This window comes from Euwallacea similis, chromosome 12 (genome assembly GCF_039881205.1).
Source record: "Euwallacea similis isolate ESF13 chromosome 12, ESF131.1, whole genome shotgun sequence".
Taxonomy (NCBI): domain Eukaryota; kingdom Metazoa; phylum Arthropoda; class Insecta; order Coleoptera; family Curculionidae; genus Euwallacea; species Euwallacea similis.
Window position 1 is genome coordinate 282,635 of NC_089620.1, and position 20,668 is coordinate 303,302.

The 20,668-nt window shown below is 41.2% G+C and overlaps 1 protein-coding gene across 1 annotated transcript; it reads left to right on the forward strand.

Annotated features, from left to right (window-relative positions):
• The first annotated feature begins 351 nt into the window (after window positions 1–351).
• LOC136412720 (golgin subfamily A member 6-like protein 2) lies at window positions 352–1,385 on the forward strand. The gene is made up of 3 exons (XM_066395892.1): window positions 352–604; window positions 691–1,056; window positions 1,135–1,385. The coding sequence occupies exons 1-3, from the start codon at window positions 352–354 to the stop codon at window positions 1,383–1,385; spliced, it is 870 nt and encodes a 289-aa protein (XP_066251989.1).
• Window positions 1,386–20,668: the final 19,283 nt, after the last annotated feature.

Consider the following 20,668-nt stretch of genomic DNA (forward strand, 5'->3'; position numbering starts at 1 on the left):
TGGAGATGCCTCCACCAACCAGCACACCAAGCCAGAAGAGCAAGCGAAAGAGGGCGGAGGAGAACACCTCCCAGTCCAAAGTTGAGGAGAAGGAGCCCATAGAGGATGTGGATGAGTGGGTGGGTGAGCTAGAGAGAATCCTCAAGACTAGCTATAGGCCACGGCAGGATGTCGTCAATGCGGTTGCCGATATCTGCAGTGCGTTGAGGAGAGTGATGCGGGAGAGTACGACGGAGGAGGGACATAGGGCGGAGAATGGAAGGGAACCTCCTTAGGAGGAGGGTGGAAGAGCTGGAGAGGGCGGGCGGGGTTGTGGCCGAGAAGGCAAACTGTGCCGTCCAGATCGAGACAATGGTGGAGAGGAGGTTGAGGGAGCAGAGGGAACGGATCCGCCAACTGGTTGCCTCCAGAGAGCTGCGTGCGGCGATTCGGGAGCGCTGGGAGGAGGGATGGTTCTTTCAAATGGAGCAGGTAAGTAGGGAGGCTTTCGGGGAGGGTTACGCGAGTGAATCGGGGATGATCGTGGGGGAGGAACCCTCCGCAGTACGGGACAGGGTGTTGAGAATGCTCCCTGAACTGAAAGAGCTGGGGGGCGACCAGAAGGGTGGGGTGCCATTCCTGGTACAAACGTGCCGTCTGCGGAGAAGGGGGCGAATTGAGGAGAGGACACGATATGTGTTCTACCGGCAGGTGAGGGGAATTTGAGCCCTGAGAGTGTCTACGGGGCCCTTAGGAACCTTGAAGATACCGCGAGAAGGGAGGAGCAGGGTGATGGTTCCGCAAGTTCAGGGGGCGGATCCTCCGAAACTGAGGAAACTGGGGGAGTTGGCGGCGGAGAGAAGCAGGGTAACACTCCGCTTCTACCTACCTCGGAACGTGGAGAATGGGGCGAAGAGGACCACCTCAAAGGAGGAGGAGGTCATTTTCGTGGCGAGGGAAGAGGGGACGACCTACCTGGAGGCCCTGAAAAGGGTGCGCCAGGTGGTGACGACTGGAGGAGGGGACGTGAAAGCGGGCACGGTCAGGGAGACCAAAAAGGGCGAAGTCCTACTGACCGTACCCAAGGGGGGAAAGGGGGAGAAGCTCCGTGAGCTTCTTTCCAAGGAAATGGGCCACATGTGCGGGGGGGACCAGGGTGCGAACCCAATGCCAAGGGAGAACCCAAGGCTAAGAGGGAGCCCAAGGCCAAAGGGGAACCTAAGGCCAAGGACGAACCCAAAGCCAGGGAGGGGACCAAGGACACCCCGAAGATAGGGAAGAAACCGGTGGCGACCTCCACCCCCAGGACGGAGCGGGAAGGGGACGACTCCCCATCCACCAGCTTCCTGCGGTCGCTGGCGGGAGAAGGAGAGGGAGAGGCCGGGGAGCGGACTCGGAAGGACTAGGAGGGGACATGGATGAGTGTGTGTGCGTGTGACTGTTGGTGTGAGTTTGACTGGGGTCATGGCGTCGGACAGAGAACTGCGGTGCCTGCAGATCAACCTGGACAGGGGCTGTCTAGCGATGGACCTCATGTTTCAAGTGATCAGAGAGCAGGGCATCCAAGTGGTGCTCGATCAGGAGCCATGCGTGTCTGAAGGGAGCTTAGTACGGGATAGGTGTGACGATGCTCTTATCTGGCTTGCGCCGGGTGTGAGCGTGCGGTCAATCCACCGAGACCGGGAGTTCGTTGCAGCGGAGCTGGGCGGCGTCACTCTCGTCTCCGCGTATTTCTCCCCAAACCGGACCACTGCCGAGTTTACGGCATGGCTCCGGCGGCTGGAGGGGTATGTCAGGGGGCGTGACGGCAGGAGGGTTCTCATCGCTGGGACCTGAACGCTAAGAGTGGGCGGTTCGGGTCCTTGTTGACGAATGCTTACGGTCGGATCCTGGAGGAGTTCCTGGATGCCGGGGAACTCGTCCCCATCAATACCGGGGGCGAGTGGACGTTCGGGAACCGAAACGGCAGGTCCCTGATTGACGTGACTATGGCAGGTACGACTGTGCATGGTTGCGTGCATGACTGGAATGTGAAGGTGGGTATGGATAGTGGGAGTGGCCACAGGTATATCTCCTATCGCTTGGCGCGAGGGGGAACCATACCTGTCGGCGTGGGCAAAAGCGAGAAGAAGGTAGGGTGAAATGTGAATGAAAAGGGGCTAGGGCGATTGAGCCAGTATGTGGTGGTGCATGAGAGTCTGGGCGAAGCGGAAACTCCCGAAGGAATAGTTCGGGAAATAAGCGAAGCCTGCGATCAGTGTTTAAGGAAACGTGAGAGGGGGACTGGGAAACGGACGGTGTACTGATGGAATGAAGAGGTCGCCGAAAGGCGGAAAGTATGTGTGAGAGCAAGAAGGACGTGGACGAGAGAGAGAGAGGAAGGGGGCTGCATCGGTCTCGATCTGACACGGTCGAGGCCGAAGAGCCGAGAGGTATAAAAGTGAAAAGTAAGCCCTCAAGGCATCCGTAAAGAAGGCCAAGAGGGACGCGTGGAATTGTGTGCGTGCAGAGCTGGAGACGGACGTCTGGGGACTCGGCTACAAGATAGTGGCCGGGAAGCTTGGCCGACTGAGCAAGGGTCCCCTGCCCACGGCAGAAATGCACAGGCAGGTGGACACGCTGTTTCCGGTGAAGCCGCGGATAGTGTGGAAAAAGGTGCGGGTGGTGCCGGATGACGTGCCTCGGGTTACGGCGAAGGAGATCCGCCGGGAGGTCGGGGAACTCAAGAGCCGCAAGGCTCCAGGATTGGATGGGATACCGAACGAGGTCTTGAAGCTGTATCTTGGGGCACTCCCCAGGGTATGGTGGGCTGCATGAATCGCATCTTGACCTCGGGCAAGTACCCTAAGGTTTGGAAGAGAACTTGACTCGTGCTGGTGGAGAAGCCGAAGCGTGATCCGGGTGCGGAGGCCACGTACCGGCCCATATGCCTAGTGGCCGGACTTGGGAAAGTGGCAGAAAAGGTGGTCAAGAGCAGATTACTGGAAGAAGCGACGAAGTATGGTATGATCGATTAAAGACAGTATGGGTTCGTTAAGGGCAGGAGCACCCTGGACGCCATGCGGTCTGTCATGCATGTCGTGGAGGGGATCAGGGGGAAAAGTTACACGCATGCGGGCTTCTGCGTCATTGATGTGAAGAACGTTTTCAATAGGGTACCGTGGGACCTCATCATGAATGTGTTGAGGAGGTCCCCGGTGAGCAGGTACCTCTTGAACGTAGTTCAGTCGTACCTGCATGCTCGAGTTTTGGTGTTGCCTGACGGGGGGGTCCGAGAGTTGCCGTGTGGGGTGCGTCAGGGGTCTGTACTGGACCCCATCTTGTGGAACCTCTACTACGACGAGATACTGACGGCCGAGTATCCGCTGGGAGTCACTCCGGTGGCCTACGCGGATGACTTGGCGTTGGTGGTCACGGCGGGGGACGGGGAAACCTTAGAGGCGAAGACTCGGTAGGCCATGGAACTGGTCGCTGATACGTTCCAAAGCATGGGACTTAGCATGGCCACGGAAAAAATCGAGATGGTTCTCCTGGCCGGGCGAAGGAAAATAAGGAGTATCAGTCTGAGAGTGGACGACGTCTTGTACGAGACGAAAGAATGCGTGAAGTACCTGGGAGTGTGGTTCAGCAGAAATGCTCGCTTCGGTGAGCATGTGCGCCGGACCGCCGAAAAGGTATCAAGAGTGATTGGGAAGCTCGAAGGCATATTGTCTAGAGTTGGTGGTTTGGGGTATGAGAGACGGAGGTTGATGGTGATGTCAGCATCGTCGGTTCTGCTGTACGCGGCTCCCGTCTGGAAGACGGAGATGACGAGCGGCAAGTACGTGGCCACCTTGGAAAGGGCAAACCGTTTGCTCGCGCTCCGGGTGGCCAGTGCCTATAGAACGGCACCCACAGAGGCGGTGCTGGCTTTGGCCAAGATACCTCCAGTACGGATTAGAGTGCTAGAGCGTAGTATGCTGAGCGAAGGTAGGAGCGAGGTGAAAGAATGGGCGATGAGAGAATGGGAGAAGTATGAGGGCTGGATCAAAACCTTCATACCCCGGATCCGGATCTGGTGCGAGTGCGAGTAGAGTAAGAGCGGGTATGCACTGTCGCAGGTATTTACCGGGCACGGCGTGTTCGATAAGTACCTGAAGCGCATCGGGATGGAAAGAAGTGCGTGTTGCTGGTTCTGCGATGGGAATGAGGACACACCGGAGTATACGCTATGGGAGTGTCCAGAATGGGAGGGCTATCGGGTGGAGGCCAGGGAGAGTGGACTCGACCTGGATCAAAGCTAGATAAGGAATGAATTGGTGGAAAGTGCGAGAAAATGGGAAGCGTTTGAGGGCCTGACAGAAAAAATCCTGAAGGCTAAGAATGCAAGAGAGAATGAGAAGAAGAAAAGTGGGGTACGAGGCCGTGTCCGCACCTAGTCTGGCAAATCAAGGAAGCCCCGATATAATGCCGTAAGGCAGTCCCGGGGCAGAAGAGGGGAGGTGGGTTTAGTAGGTAGGCGGGCAACGTAATGGTCGGTCGAATCCCACGCTACTCGGCTGTGGACCAAGTCGGATGTCTTAAGAAGATTCCCTCCTCGCAAAAAAAAAAAAAGGGTTTGGTTGGTTTGGTTACTGTTAGGTGAGGCTAGGTTAGTTTCATTACATAATTTAAGGAATTCCCAGTGTTTAGCGTCCACCATCTCCAGATGAGGGCTGTTTAATGAATGAAATTTCCAACAGTGCTCTTTGTCGTATCTACATATAATGTCGATCCAATTTAAGTGCCACTCAGCCGACATGGCCAACGAAGCTCCAATCTGCTATTCATCTGGATGTTACGCTTTAACACGATGAGTAACCGGGAAGCCGAAAATTGCTTCCTAAGTTAGGGATACACCTATAAACGTCCATCCTCAGCTTTAGTATTTAAGATCTAAAAATTTAGATTCTCTCATATCTCATCTCCCAGTGCATCAACATCACTACCAAGACACTGTGAGTTCTTCAGCTACGTCACGCGCCTTCTTCCGACTTATAACAACTACTCCGGGCATTAATTATTAAGTTAGTTAAGTGCATTACTTTCATATATTGTTTAGTAGCACAATAAATGAATTGTAAAGTACTCACGAGTTCACTGTCCGCGTAATCACATAAAATACATTCATCAAACGAGGAACGAACCCCCTAATCCGAACAGTTGACCTCTTGATAAATTATCCAAAGTATCACCGCAATTTTCATCTCCCGAATCCTCATCGGTTAGAATAGCCGAATCAGGTGGTTCAATAAATATATCATCTGCGTCGTCATTTAAAGCTATTTCGATAGCTTCTTAAACAGTTAACCCTCTCCTTAAATAATTTTATAAAATTAAAAAGACGATGCGGCAACCGGTGCGTAAATGATCGCAGCGGGGAATTACCTTAGGAAAAATTATCTTTTCGAGGAACCACCGTACAAGTGAAAAAGAGTAGATAGGATCGAACTAAGTAGAAAATAGAGGACTGGAGTAAAGGTGGTTGTATTTGAGAGTTAGGGTAATTAGTTTGTTAGATCTTGTTAACGTGTTGTTTTTATTAAATAAGCTTGAGAATCCTGTGAAGTGATTAAGTGCTTAGAGGGGTACCACAGACGACACCAAACCATCCAGCGTTGCCATATGACAACGTCCGAGAAAAAGTACGAGTGAAATAGGGTGTGTCGATTCTAATTTTACGTTGAACATACAAAAACAAGAATTGAAGCTTATTTAGCAAGCTACTGAAGGTAAAACGTAAATTCAATATATTACAAAGATTTCGTATTCATTCAAATGTAGGCTCGACCATATTTTTATCGTTCAAAATAATCGCACCGATTCAAAACGCTCAAATTCACAAAGAAAACAAAAATAAAGTGAACGACGGTGATTCCCCTACGTAGTAAAGAGTAATTATACATGCTGTGGTTCCATCTTGTGATTAGAGGCTAAAACAGAGCAATAATAGGAAATAAACAATTACCTTTCAAGTGTTGCCGTATGGCAACAATAGGCGCTTAAGGGGTAAACAACTAAAAATAGAACTTTTTTGTTTCTTGAATTTTTTTCGCACTAAGTTGTAGTGAGGAGAAGTGGGACGAATAGTTTACAAAAGTATTATTATTGTTAGTTATTGTTAGTATTACCAGGTGGCATAAATTTGAAGAACGAAGTTGATTTCTTTACAAGTGGCAATCTCGCACACATAATTTTTAGTGTCTATATGTTAAATCCAGTGATTATTGTTAATGGGGGGTAACGAGTGCCATTCCCAATCGATCGGATTCCACACCCTTTTGAATGGAACAATATTGATCTGTTTTGGTTTGGTGACAACGTTCATTAAGATCTTTTACAGAAAATTGAATAATCTATCACCTTTTATCACTTCTACGCAGTTTGTCGATCATTATTTTTCCGATTTCTCGATGACAAATGTATCCTTGGAGTAGTGGAGTCTGTGTACCTTATAAGTGGTTTCATTTGCTTTTCCTTGGTCGTTCTTGAGAAGGAGGAGTAAGTTCCTAATAACTTCAACAGATGATGGAACGTTTATATACCACCCTGGATTGTCATTTCTTTCGGGTAGAAGTCGTTTCATTTAGGACCTAGGTAAAAACCCTAAATATATGTTACTATGATCTTCAGTTTTTTTGTCTACAATGTTTATATGCCTGTATAACTACGGATACTATTTATCAGAAGCAACTTCTTAACTGTTGTATATACAGGGTAATTAAAGAAAGTAGCTTGCCCTTATAACTTTTTTGTTTTCAAACTTAGAAAGTTGAAATTTAAAGGGAAGCTGTATGAGAATAGAGCCGATTGATTGACATTAATGATGCTTATCTAGAATTTCCGGTTTAACAGAAAATGACCTCAACTTTCGATTTTTAAATATAATACTCTATACATTTTTTCTTTTTTGGAATCTAGAAATAATTTTTAGTCTAAAAATATGTAATTAAAAAAAAATTTTTTTAATAGTTTTTCATATCGAGTAACGCTACTGAGATATATATATTAGGCACAATTTAAGGTTAGAATTATAATATATTAAATTATAAAATTATAGAATTATAATAAAAATACTAATTTGTCATTTTATTTAGTACTTTATTATTACTACTTACTATTAATTATTACTAAATGGCATATATTGCAAGAGCCAAGTGGGGTGAGTGGATTTCCCTACAATTGGCTATTGCGAACACATAATTTTTTTCATCTAAATGCTCTAAGCACATTGATTGTCTATTATTCATTGATGGCTCTGACTGAAATGCCCAGTTGACCAACTCGATGTTAATTAGTTCGGGCTTAGCCATAGAGTTTCCCAGGATTTCTTCGAGAAAATTCTTCAAACCGCTACCTTTAAAATATCAAATCACATTCGTACAATTTGTCCAAAATAATCCCACAAATTTCTTCATGACATACTCTGTAGAGTAGCGCCAGTTCGTGTACTCTGTAGGTAGCTCGGTTTACTTTCTTTTGTTGTCAGCCAAAAGAGATAAACAACTGCGAAATAATTTAAATATGTAATGGCTGGTCTTTACGCCGCCTTGGATGACCAGTTCATTTGGGAGAAACTTGTCATCAGGGCGTAAGTAAAAGCTCTGAACATCAACTACAATGGTCTTCATTTTTGGAAAATGTCATCTTGGGCTAATGTTTGCACTTAGTGTAACTGACTGACTACCACATATAGGTATATGTACATACCTATTTTGAGATCTTCTTCGGGAGAGGGGTGTATCATTTAGCGATAAGAGGTGTATGTTACTGACCTCTCCCGAAATCCATGAAATCATTTTATACAAAGTAGCATACAACGTTCCATTGTTCAAAAAAGTATACATTATATATACGTATACAACAAATATATATACATAATATAAACAAAATATATATACAATATATATACGTATACATTATACATTATACATATATAACACACAACATACAATTCTTTTAATGCATTATAATTAATATATAACATTTGCTCCTTTAAGTTTTTCGATGATAATAATTTCATTATCATGAGATGTATTTCCCGCCTCTTTTGATGTAAATAATAATCGTAATCTGCTTACTAATTAATTTACGTTATCTCAGTAAATATATTGTATAAGTTTGAAATTATATCTTAAATCTAAATTGTTACCTCCCTTTTTAAGTTGTGACTGCTGAGGTGTATCTATATGTTTTAATAACCTCCGTACTATATGTATATGTATACGAGGGCCGTTTGATAAGTCAGTGACTTTTTGAATAAAAGATATTTTTTTCGGCCAAAAAACGTTTTATTTCTCAACATAGTTTCCTATTAGCTCGATATATTTAAACCAGCGTTTTTCCCATTTTTTTTATTCCTTCCAAATAATAGGTTTTATCAAGGTCCTCAAAATAGGCGTTTGCTTCAGTGATAACCTTTTCATTCAATCCAAATCTCTTATCGCCCAGCTATTTCTTCAGGTTTGTAAGAAGCAAATAGTCGCAGGGGGTTAAATCAGGTGAATATGTTGGGTTAGGTAGCAGTTCGTAGCCTACTTTATGGATTTTTGCCATGGCGACTACACACGTATGCACTCGGGCATTGTCTTGATGGAACGGCACTTTTTTTCATCAAATGCGGTCGTTTTTGCTTCAATTCAATATCGAATCCGTCCAAAAGCTCTGAATAATATTTACCAATGATCGTTTAACACTTTTCAGTTTCGATGTGAATGACACCGCGTGCATCCCAAAAAACTGTGGCCATTACCTTATTGGAAGAGAGACCCAACTTGGCCTTCTTTGATGTACGTTCACCTGGAGAAACGCACTGTTTCGATTGTCCCTTGGTCTTGGGTGTGTTGTGATTGATGCACGTTTCGTCAGCGTTTACAAAACGGCGTAAAAACTCGTTCGAATTGCAGCTGAACATCGCTAAACACTCGTGAAATAGTCACACGGGAGCGCTTATGGTCGAGTGTGAGTAATCGCTGCACCCATTGCGCATATAGCTTTTTCATATCCAAATATTCACGTAAAATGTTATGTACCCGCTCAGTTGAGATGACTGCAGCCTCAGCCACCTCACGCACTTTCATTTTTAGATCATCCAATATCGTTCCATGAATTTTATCCACAATTTCTGGCGTAAGGACCTCTTTTGGACGGCCTGAACGTTTTACGTCACTTGTGCTGGTACGACCACAACGAAACTCAGTAAACCACTTCTTAACCATTGAAATTGGTGGTGCAGAATCCCAACAGTATTTATCAAGCCTTTCCTTGGTTTCGGGGATGGTTTTTTTACGTAAAAAATAATGCTTGATCAGCACACGAAATTCACTTTTTTCCATTTTCGTTGAAATTTACGAGGTCGTCTGCTTACAATGGCTGTTAAACATAAACTAAATGACGTAGCTTGCTCAAAATTTGACAGTAGTCTACTAACAGATAACAGTTGACGGGAATAGTGTTGCATTTAAAATTACTACGCGAGAAATTTAAAAAGTCACTGACTTATCAAACGACCCTTGTATTTATATCCAGCATTTCCTTTTACTCTTCCGTCAGGGCTCCATCCTATTCGATAAACATTATTTTTATTTTAAATTTTTTTGTAATATAAAATTTTAATTCACCGTTTGTGAAAAAACTTCTGGGTTCTTTGTAAAAAATTAACTCCTAAAGTCCTTCTAAAGCTGGAAATCGATGTTGATTAAGTATTATGTCACCAGTAGTCTTTTCAAAATTGAGTTCACAAACCCCCAAATTCCATTTACCAGGTATACCGGTATGAAATGAGCGTCAGGATGTAAATGACTCGATATAGGGCATTTGTTGTAAACAAACCTTTTTTTTTTTGTTTGCTTGGTTGGTATACAAACTGACAAACATATTTAGTACAAATCAAGTCCTTAAACAAATAACACTATATTATTTCATTGTGCCAAAAATGTCGAATTTTGTACCACAAAATGATGATTTGCGGAAAGCATTAATTTTTTGCTTTCATTTGAAGAAAAGTGCTGCAGAGTCGCATCGAATGCTTGTCGAGGCATATGGTGATTATGCTTTATCAGAAGCAACATGCAAAAGATGGTTTCAACGATTCAGAAATAACAATTTTGATATGCAAAATGTAGAACGTGGCAGACCACCAAAAAAGTTTGAAGACGCCGAACTGCAATCAATATTGGATGAAGATGACACTTTAAGTCAAAAGCAAATGTAGATGGTAAATGGATTTTTATTATATCGTAGGCCGTATGTCGCATCTATGTCAGGTCAGGTGAAGATTCCAAATAGTGGGAAATTAGTATTTTTGCTATTTCTGGGTACTGTTTGAGGTACTTGTCAAGAACCTCTCTAGACATACGACTATTATCATCAGAGTCATTTTCTTCATGTAATGAGTCATCAGTTTGTTTCTCTGAGGACACTATTTCTCTCAATGGTAAAAAAGGGAAACTTTCTGGAGGCCGTTCTAACTTTTCTTGTTTATCTTGCTTGAAATCTTGTGGTTCTCCTTTAATCTGTTCTCGTTATTGTTGTTGTTGTTTACGAACAATCAAGTTAAGTGGTACTGTTGTTAGGGCTTGTGTAGAGGACAGAATATTCGATAATTGATTTAATCTATTAATTCGATAAGTTGTATTCTTCATAAGCCTAGTATTAACTCTGTGACTAGTATGTAAGGAACCCGTGTGCTACGCCTATGAACATTACTCGTTTTTCTTGCCACTTTGCCCGTATGACCAGATGTTGGTCCGCATTTCGTTTGATTTTAGATTAGCCACGTAATAAAACTCTCGCCGACCTTTTGTGCGTACTAGAATTTAGACACGTTCTCGATTCTGGTCTTAACCGCCCTCCAATAAAACCCAATTATATTGTTAAAGTTAGGCAAGTTACAAGAACAAATCTAGAAGAAGTGCCGATGATGACCTCCTGGTTTCTGGTACGCCTACGTACGCTTACCATTAACTTTAGTATTTAAGATTTTGCAAGAAGAAAAATCGCTCTCTTCTTGTGCGCCTCCGCCGACTCTTAACTCCGTACTTTGCACGTTACTCGTACGTGATTACTTTACTCACGGTTCCTATACACGGTTAATTAGTACACTAGTTAACTTGGCACGAAAACTTGTTACTCCTTTGCTAAATTACTCGAAATTGTTGGTGAACAATAAACCTTAGTTACCGTTAAAAATGGTTTTTGTTTTCTTCATTTGCACGAACATGGTGTCTCTGAAACCACGAACTCAGGGTGGTCCTTCGCAAGCATTCAGTCCATTGCTAACTAGACATATCAAGAATTATGCTACGTCTAATCAACATCTTGGTACCACGAATCCTCGAATAAACAGTTGTAATTGGTTTGAATAGTTTATTTTAAATATGGTTTTCTTCTGAAAGATCCAGTTTTAACACTAAATATTTTCTTCGCGCACTTTTGGTCAGTTCTGCAATCGCTTTTTTGCGGTTAGCCTCTACTTAGCAACCTCATTTTAGAACAAGACCTAGAACTACTCTACACCTCAAGAAAATAGTCTTTCCTCTGTAGAGGTTCAGTAAATATCATTTTGTAATTCATTAATGACCATAGGCGAACTTATATTAAAAAAGTCTTTTAATTATAATAACAGTAAAGTATTAGGAGATTTAAATAAATATAGAAAATTCCTGCAATTATTTGGTGATTCTTTATTAGAAATAGCTTTCAATGCCACAAAGTCAATGATTTAAAAAATATTTTTTAATCGTGGTCGTTATCGTCGGTCATGTTGTTTGTTTGAATCACATCCCGAATTAGAACTACGAAATTATGTTTTTCTGTATTTCTTCGGAAGTACGATTCCGTTACCCTCGTTGATTCAATGATGTTGCTAGTCCACTGATATTGGAAACCACTTCCCGTTCTTGGTCATCATTTCGACGCATGTGTAGCAGATCTTCAATGGCAGTGAGGATAGAGTCCACAGTAACTCTGAAATGTTAGAGTAGGAGGGGGCAAATCCTCGCAACTTTCGGTTTAGTGAAACATTGAGACAAGCACAAATAAATTTTAATGAAATTTCATGTTGGACCTTCAGATTAGGTTGTCACGGATCACTTCTTGAAATACCAGTAATATTCACGCATCAATCGGAGAAGGCATTAAAATTTTTTTTTTAATGTAATTGCGGGGCTTTGTTTAAAACGATGGGTTAAAATCTAGCGTTATGAGTCTTTGCCCCAATACAAGTATGTGAACAGAAAAAAGTCTATTTGATGAAATTTATTTAAATGACTTGCAATCTTACATATAGTTATAACACCATATAAATTAACAGTATAAATCACAAAATGGAACAAACATAGAAACTCTTATTTTATTGGTAAATTTTACAAGTCTTCTTTTCTAATCGCTGTTTTTTTCATTGAACGAAATGCAATCTGAACTGTTGTCGTGTACTTAAAATTCTGCATCCGACTCTGAAGAAGCTATGTCTGTTTTTTTTCTACTTTTTGTTCCCTCTCTTAAGTTTAGTGCAGAAAGTTCTAACTTACGTTTTCTGGTTCATATGGCACGTTGTATTCTTTCTTTGGCAAGTTCTTTTTGTTCCATTGCACGATTTTTTCTTTCTATTGCACGTTTTTCTTTCTCAGCAGTCAGTCTTTGTTCTTCTTCTGCTTCTTTTTCCATCTGTTTTCTGTTATGTGAAGATGTAAAAAGCACAGATTTTAAACATTTACCTGAACGTTTTCTACTTATCTTAATTTTAGAAAGAGGAATGATATCTTCAGGTGATATCATTTAAGTATCATTTGTAGATGGTAGTGTTGGTCTGACAGTAGATGAACAATGTAGGAAGAAATGTAGGATTCTGCATCGCGGACTTCAAAAATAGCTGGCACGCCTTCATTGTCTCTAACATTTTCGTCGTGATTAAAGTCAATTGTTCGATCATCATGATTAATTTTCTGTACTAGTAGATCCTGGTCTGTTACTTCTGATGGAAGAAAGTTAGCTTCTACGAACATATTAGAATCAAACAGATGAATACTTGTGGTCTTGAAAGCTGGAGCTGCAGTTGTAATGGTTCCTGCTTTTTCAAAAGCAACAACAAAGGCTAGTGAACCTGAAGTTGCAGAAGAGAACCAAAGACAGTTATGGAACCTCAAATGGCTTCTGAATGTAAAGTTCAAAGATGTGTACAAAGTTTGTAATTTTTTTAATTGGCTATAATTCTTTGTTTTTTGTTTCTATAAATACATTTCTAATTGCAGTTTTGAGGATACTACTACTTATGATGATGGATCTTCTATAATCACATAATCTGCACTTGAGCCAGTTCCAACTACTTTAGATCTAAGTAAATAATGCCTTAATCCTGCATGGGTTGCTTGCGATCTTATAGATGTATGGTATATTCATTTTATAATTACGTGTGTGATTCCCCAAATTTTACAATATGCGCTTTGTTATTCTTTCGTCTATATCTCTCGTACATGTCTATGTAGTTTACAGTAAGATGCTGTATGATTGAGACCTGTATAGAACTGATCTCAAATTCATATTGGTTGATTTACATCCATCAGATACCGTGCGACCTTAAGTGTTAAAACTTATATCATCTGGAAATATGGAATCAAAGAAATTATTTCATGTTATAAATTTATCTGATGTAGAATATTTAACACAATTAGCATTTCAAGGCAATGAAATTCTTAATATTAATAATGAAGTTATAGACGACAGCGATGATGAAGAAAATGATATAATTGAAACTGAAATTCTTCACTCAGATACACAAAGTGATAGTAAATTGGATGAAGTAAATTTTGCAGGATACACTTTTTCAGGGAAAGACGATACAAAATTGGGGGAAATTCATCCCTCCTACAGCAAGAAAAAGAATGCCACATAACATTATTAGAAAACCACCAGGGCCCGGTGGACCAGCAAAAGGTATAAATACAGTGCTCGGCTCATGGATGTGTTTTTTCTCTGAAGAAATAATAAATATGATAATCAGTTGCACAAATTTATACATCCCGAGCATACAGTTGAATTATAGTCGTGAAAGGGATGTAATGTTGACGACTTCAATCGAAATGAAAGCCTTTTTTGGCCTTCTTTATCTAGCAGGTCTTTTGAAAAGTGGCAGGCAATCTTTAAAAGATTTGTGGTCGACTAATGGCATAAGCGTTGAATTATTTAGAAGTACTATGTCTCTTAGGAGATTCAAACTTCTATATAGATGTTGTAGATTCGATGATAAATCTACGAGAGAAGAAAGAAGAAAAATCAACAAATAAACACCTATTCGTGAATTGTTCGACCTATTTGTCAGCAATTGTAAAGCATGCTATTCTGTTAGTCAAAACATTACAGTAGATGAAAAACTTGGAATTTTTAGAGGAAAATGCTCATTTCGGCAGTACATTCCTTCAAAACCGAATAAATTCGGGATAAAGATATTTGCGCTAGTAGATTCCAAATTATTTTACACTCTCAATCTAGAGGTATATGTTGGAAAGCAGCCGGAGGGGCGTTTTGATCTTAGCAATTCATCTACTGACTTAGTACTACGTCTTACGAAACCTATATATGGCACGGGAAGAAATGTCACCGGAGACAATTGGTTTATCAATCTCGAACTTATAGAAAAACTGAAAAACCAAAAACTGTCAGGAAAAATAAAAGACAGATTCCTCCAATTTTTTTGAATGTCAAAGAAAGAGCAGTGTTAAGGCTGTAGTTAGTCATATTGGACTATTTCCTTGATTAAGATACCCGATGCTACGCCCATGTATTTGTAATTCCGTTTTAGTTCCCGAATATTACTAGGACCTTTTTTTTATAAGTTATTTTAGCGATAGTCACGTGCATTCAAGGAATTCCCAACGTTAGCATCCATCATCCCCAGATGGTGGTTGTTTTATGATTGGGATTTCCAACAATGCTCTTGTCGGAGCTATAATGTCGGTCCAATTTAAGCGCCGCTCCGCCGGCATGGCCAACGAAGGTCCAATCGGCTATTCATCTGGACGTTGCGCGTTAACACGATGAATAGCCGGGAAGCCGACAATTGCTTCCAAGTTAAGGGTACGCCTATGAGTACCGGCCCTTAGCTCTACTATTTAAGACCTAGAAATATAGAAATCGCCCTCTCATCTATCATCTCTCAGTGCAACAACATCACGACCAGGATACTGTGAGTTCCTCAGCTACCTCGCGCGTCCTCTTCCGATTTATAACAACTACTTCGGGCGTGAATTATTAAGTTAGTTAAGTGCGTTACTTTCGTGTATTGTGCAATAGTACAATAAATGAATTGTAAAGTACTCCCGAGTTCATTGTCCGCGAGTCACGAAATTCTATAAAATATTCACGAGGGTGGTACTCGCGCCAATCGAGGAATGAACCCCCTAACCCGAACATATGGTCGCTAAAATAACTTATAAAAAAAAGGACCTAGTAATATTCGGGAACTAAAACGGAATTACAAATACATGGGCGTAGCATCGGGTATCTTAATCAAGGAAATAGTCCAATATGACTAACTACAGTCTTAACAAGTACTCCCAGTCTCAGAGGTGAGGCCGCGGAATGGTTTGCGACGTGGGAACCAGATGAGAAAATGTGGGAAGGTCTAAAACATGAACTATGTAGTGTTTTTCCGACAAAAAAGATCTTAAGTGAGAAATTGCGGAGAGCCAGTCTCTTCACTAGCGATTTGGTGGGTTCATACTGTGAGTATGCCAGAAAAAAATTAGCCTTGCTAAAATCTTTAAATGTCAATTTAACCGAAAGTCAATATTTGGAAATCATTATTGGGGACATTGACGATGTCCAAGTCAAAACGGCTGCCTTCAACAGTAAGATTAATAATGTCAGCGAATTATTAGATCTTCTGGCGAATTATAATAAAAATAACCGTAAATCCGATTCCGGTAAACTTAAAAGGAATTATCCATTCGATTTAAAAGTTCAACGAAACTCTGATGTTAAGTTGTGTTTCATTTGCAATGATCCTGGACACCTTAGTCGTGCCTGTCCAAAAAGAACGAGATTTGGTCATTCTGTAGATAATGTTAAGGGTAAATTCCCAGATAGAAGTAAGCTTACCTGTAGTTTTTGCCATAAAACGGGGCACAGGGTCGATGACTGTTTTCAGAAAAAGCGGGAGCAACCGTCCACCTCTCGTCAGGTGAACTTTTTTTGCGCGAACTTGGACAAAAATTTCTGCACCCAATTTAAAATCCAAGATGTTTCGGTTAATTGTTTAGTAGATACCGGCGCTGAATGCAGTTTAATATCGGAAAAAATTATTAAGCAATTAAACTGTAATCTGAAGCCGACCTTTTTAACTTTACATGGCATAGGGGCGTCCTCTCTAGTTGTAAACACGAAAATAATTTTAAATATAGAGAGGGACGGCACTGCTTTCGAAATTGTTTTTTTTTGTGGTTGATAGTTCCGCCATTGTCCCCGACTGCATATTAGGTCGCGATCTTTTTAATCACCCCGGGGTCCAGCTTCTTACAGACGATAAGGGCACCTGTATTTATTTAAAAGATGGCCGTGGGTCGTCACCTAAGGCCGTAAACACCATTTCCGTTTCGGCGGAAGTTGTGAAGACGCCCTTACGGGGACAAGATTTAGAGAATTTATTGGCATTACTCACGAAGTATAGCCAATACATCACTACTGGAATTTCAGTGTCACCAATTGCTACCGCGGAACTAGAAATTAAATTAAAGGACGACAAAGTAGTTAACTTCCGTCCTTATCGAATGGCTCATTCTGAACGAGAAAAGGTCAAATTAATCATTAAGGAATTGCTCGAACATAATATTATACGCGAAAGCAACTCCTCCTTCGCAAGCCCCATAGTTCTTGTCCACAAAAAAGACGGGAGCACTCATATGTGCTGTGATTTTCTGGCGCTGAATAAAATCACTGTTAAGGATCGTTTTCCCTTGCCCAAAATCAACGATCAGCTTGACCGTTCAGGTAAAAATAAGTACTTCACCACCTTGGATATGGCATCTGGATTTCATCAGATACCAATAACCAGGTGTTCGATCGAAAAAACTGCTTTTGTGACGCCTGATGGGCACTATGAATATTTGCGAATGCCGTTCGGTCTCTCGAACGCACCGGCTGTTTTTCAGCGGTCGATTTGTGGCGCTCTAGGTGATTTAAGGGATAAGGATGCCATGGTTTACTTAGACGATATACTTATTCCTTCAATGACCACACCCGAAGACTTGGAAAAATTAGCTAGAATTTTGGATTGCCTCACGGAAGCAGGTTTTTCGTTAAATATCAACAAGTGTAACTTTTTTGTAAAGCAAATCGAGTATGTGGGTCAGGAAGTTTCTGAAGATGGTATACGGCCAGGGAAAAATAAAGTGGACGTCCTCTTGAGGGCTCCCGATCCATGCAACGTCAAGTAAGTGAGGCAATTTATGGGTCTTGCTAATTATTTTCGTGAATTTGTTCCGGAACTGGCGGCACGTACGGCCTGCATCACGAAATTAACGAAGAATAACGAGCCTTTTAATTGAGGGGATGATCAAAAAATCGCGAAATCTTATGTTTGCGCCTTCCTTAGTGAGAGGCCTTTACTAGCCGTCTTTGATCCGACTTTGGGAACAGAACTCCATACAGATGCTAGCTCAGTAGGTTACGGAGGCATCCTCTTTCAAAAACACGACAATCAATTGCAAGTGGTTGCTTACTTTTCTAAAAGAACATCAAGCGAGGAGTCGAAGTACCACTCATACGAGTTGGAAACCCTGGCGACATATTATGCCATTAAACATTTCCGGGTTTATTTATTTGGTATGAAGTTCAAAGTCGTAACCGATTGTAACTTTCTTAAACTATCTCAAAACAAAAGGGAGTTAATACCGAGAGTAGCCCGATGGTGGTTATTTGTGTAATCGTACGATTTTGAAATTGAATATCGCAAGAGAAAATATATCCAACACGTGGACTACTTTAGTAGGAACCCCATTGAGGAGGTTGTTGACCCTGAGGTCGTAAAAATTCAGACTGTGATCACGGACAATTGGTTAAAGAGGGCTCAAAAAAAAGATCATGAAAACCAGGGCATCATAAAAAAACTAAACGACGGGAAACTCACGACCAACTATTTTTATCAAAACAAATTGTTGTTTAGAAAAATTAACCCCCGTCAAAACCCGTCTATTTACCGCGCTTTTATACACAAGGGTAGTCGTTACTAAGATTATTTCACGACGAACAATACCATATTGGCCTCTACAAAACCTTGACCAAAATAAACCATTATTTTTGGTTTCCTGGGATAGCGAAGTTCGTAAGGAAATATTGCAATCATGTTTGAAGTGTATTATTACCAAAAATCATACTGGTCCTAAACAGGCATATTTGCACCCTATTGATAAAAAACCGATACCGTTTCATACAGTCCATCCGACTGTGTGGGTCCGTTCCCAACTTCGGCCAATTATAAACACTTATTACTTTTGGTTGACTCTTTTACGAAATTTTTATTTTTGGCGTCATTTAAGACCTTGTCAGATACTGAGATGTGCAGTGCCATGACCTTGTATTGAAATATGTTTGGTATCACGCGAAATTTGATCTGCGATATGGGTACGAATTTTACTGATAGTTTAGTTAAAAAATTACTCTCGGAACTGGGTATTCAACAACATTTTATTGCCAAAAGTGATCCACGAGGCAACGGACAGATGGAAGCTATGTGGGAACAGTAACCAACTTGCTTAGAACAGAAATAACTAATAAAACAGAATGGCCGAATGTAATTCAAAAATTGCAAAATACATTGAACACTACGGTACAAAAGACAACTGAATTTTCGCCAGTGTATTTATTAACAGGGGTTGAGGGCAATAGTCCCGATGTAAAAACCTTGACAGCGTCCATTTCATTGAAGGACGTCCCCAATAATTTATTAAGCGATCGAGAACTGGTATACGAACGTATGAAGAAGCAAGTGGATTTGGCGAAAAATCTGTTTGACAAGAAAAGAAGGTCAAACAAGGTATTTGTAATAGGTTACTACGTCTATCACCCTTCAGGCAATAGTCATTTGGAAAATTAGACGACAGGTACGAGGGACCATTCGAAATAACTTCTCCCTAATGAAAGGTATGTGCTAAAAACTCTTGCGTCAAATCGAAAATGAATTGTGGCCAAGGACATGATTAGATTATGACCTGATGACTTATCGGACAGGTCATGATTTATTTACTCTTATTTTTGTAAAGTTGTTGAAAGCGGGACGCTTTGCAACCAATGTTTAGTTGATCTGTTGAAAGCGGGACGCTTTGCAGTTCATGTTCTTTTATTTTTTTTTAATTTTTGTAAAGTTGTTGGAAGCGGGACGCTTCGCAATTAATGTTAGTTGTCCTGTTGAAAGCGGAGCACTGTATAATTCCTGTTCTTTATTGTAGTGATGTTAAGAGTGGCACGCTTTGTAATATATGCTTTTGTTGTCATATTGTTGTAAGCTGTAATACTTCGCACTCTGTAGTTTTGTTAATACTTAGTTCTAAGTTCTCTGTATACTATTTTTCTGTTAATGATTGTTAAGGAAATTCGAGAGCGAATTTGGTGTCAGGATTGGTCGTGTGAGCTTCCATAAAGAAAGTGATACGGGGTTGGTTATCAACTCATTTAATGTAAGTGCAAAAAAACATGTCTCATAATGTTGTAATATGTTGTATTATCCTTGGGCATATGCGGAATGTCACAGGCACCTGCTGGTGCCCCATTGTAAATTAGAAATGGACTAAACTTGTATTAATCAAAATAGATCATTTGTAGTAAAAGATAAAGGTCTGTTTATCATCTCGCCTAAAAACATATGGAGGTGCGAAGAGGATGATTAAGGGATGCAAGTGTGGGAAGAATGTGGAAGGTATGATGGCAGGCTTTTGGAAGAAACGCCGACGCACCCGGGGTGACTCCCACGCATCAAAAAGGAATTCATTCGATTCCCGATTCTAGTGAAATAAAGATGTGTTATCTAAACTTGTGTTTTTGTTTCTCTACAAGATAAGAATCTTCTGACATATATTGTATTGAATTACCTTTAGAAAACATTTACCACCATGCAGAAAACACTTCCTGATGCAGAGTTACAAGCTATTTTAGAAGATGACAAATTTTTTGACGACGACCTGGATGAAAACAATTGTCAAGTGAAGATGAAAACACAAGAGGAACATGTAACTCATGACGATCATTCTCCCGATTCAGAGATAGGGGAAACTGACGCGGAAAATAAGAAAATTGAAAGTGGAGATGCTAATGTAGGCTCTGAAACTTCTCTTTATTTCGTTGGTAAAGACAAAAAAACCAAGTGGACTAAAGTTGCTCCTAAAGCTACAAGGACTAAGAATAAAAATTAGGCAGTCATTTACCAGGTCCGAAGAACGTTGCCAAAAATGTAAAGATTCCGTCTGACACTGTTAAGTCCATTGATTAAGTCAAATGTAATATGTATCTACGTATTATCCGCCCTGATGTTACGCCTATATCGTATATCATGATCGGGGGGTATTGTGTTTGGCAACAACTAGGGTTTTCCAACCGTTACTCGCAGATCAGGAAAGTTTATAATCGGAATTCCCAACCATTTGTGCCCGCTATCCCCAGATGTAGCTTGCTTCAAGATCAAGAA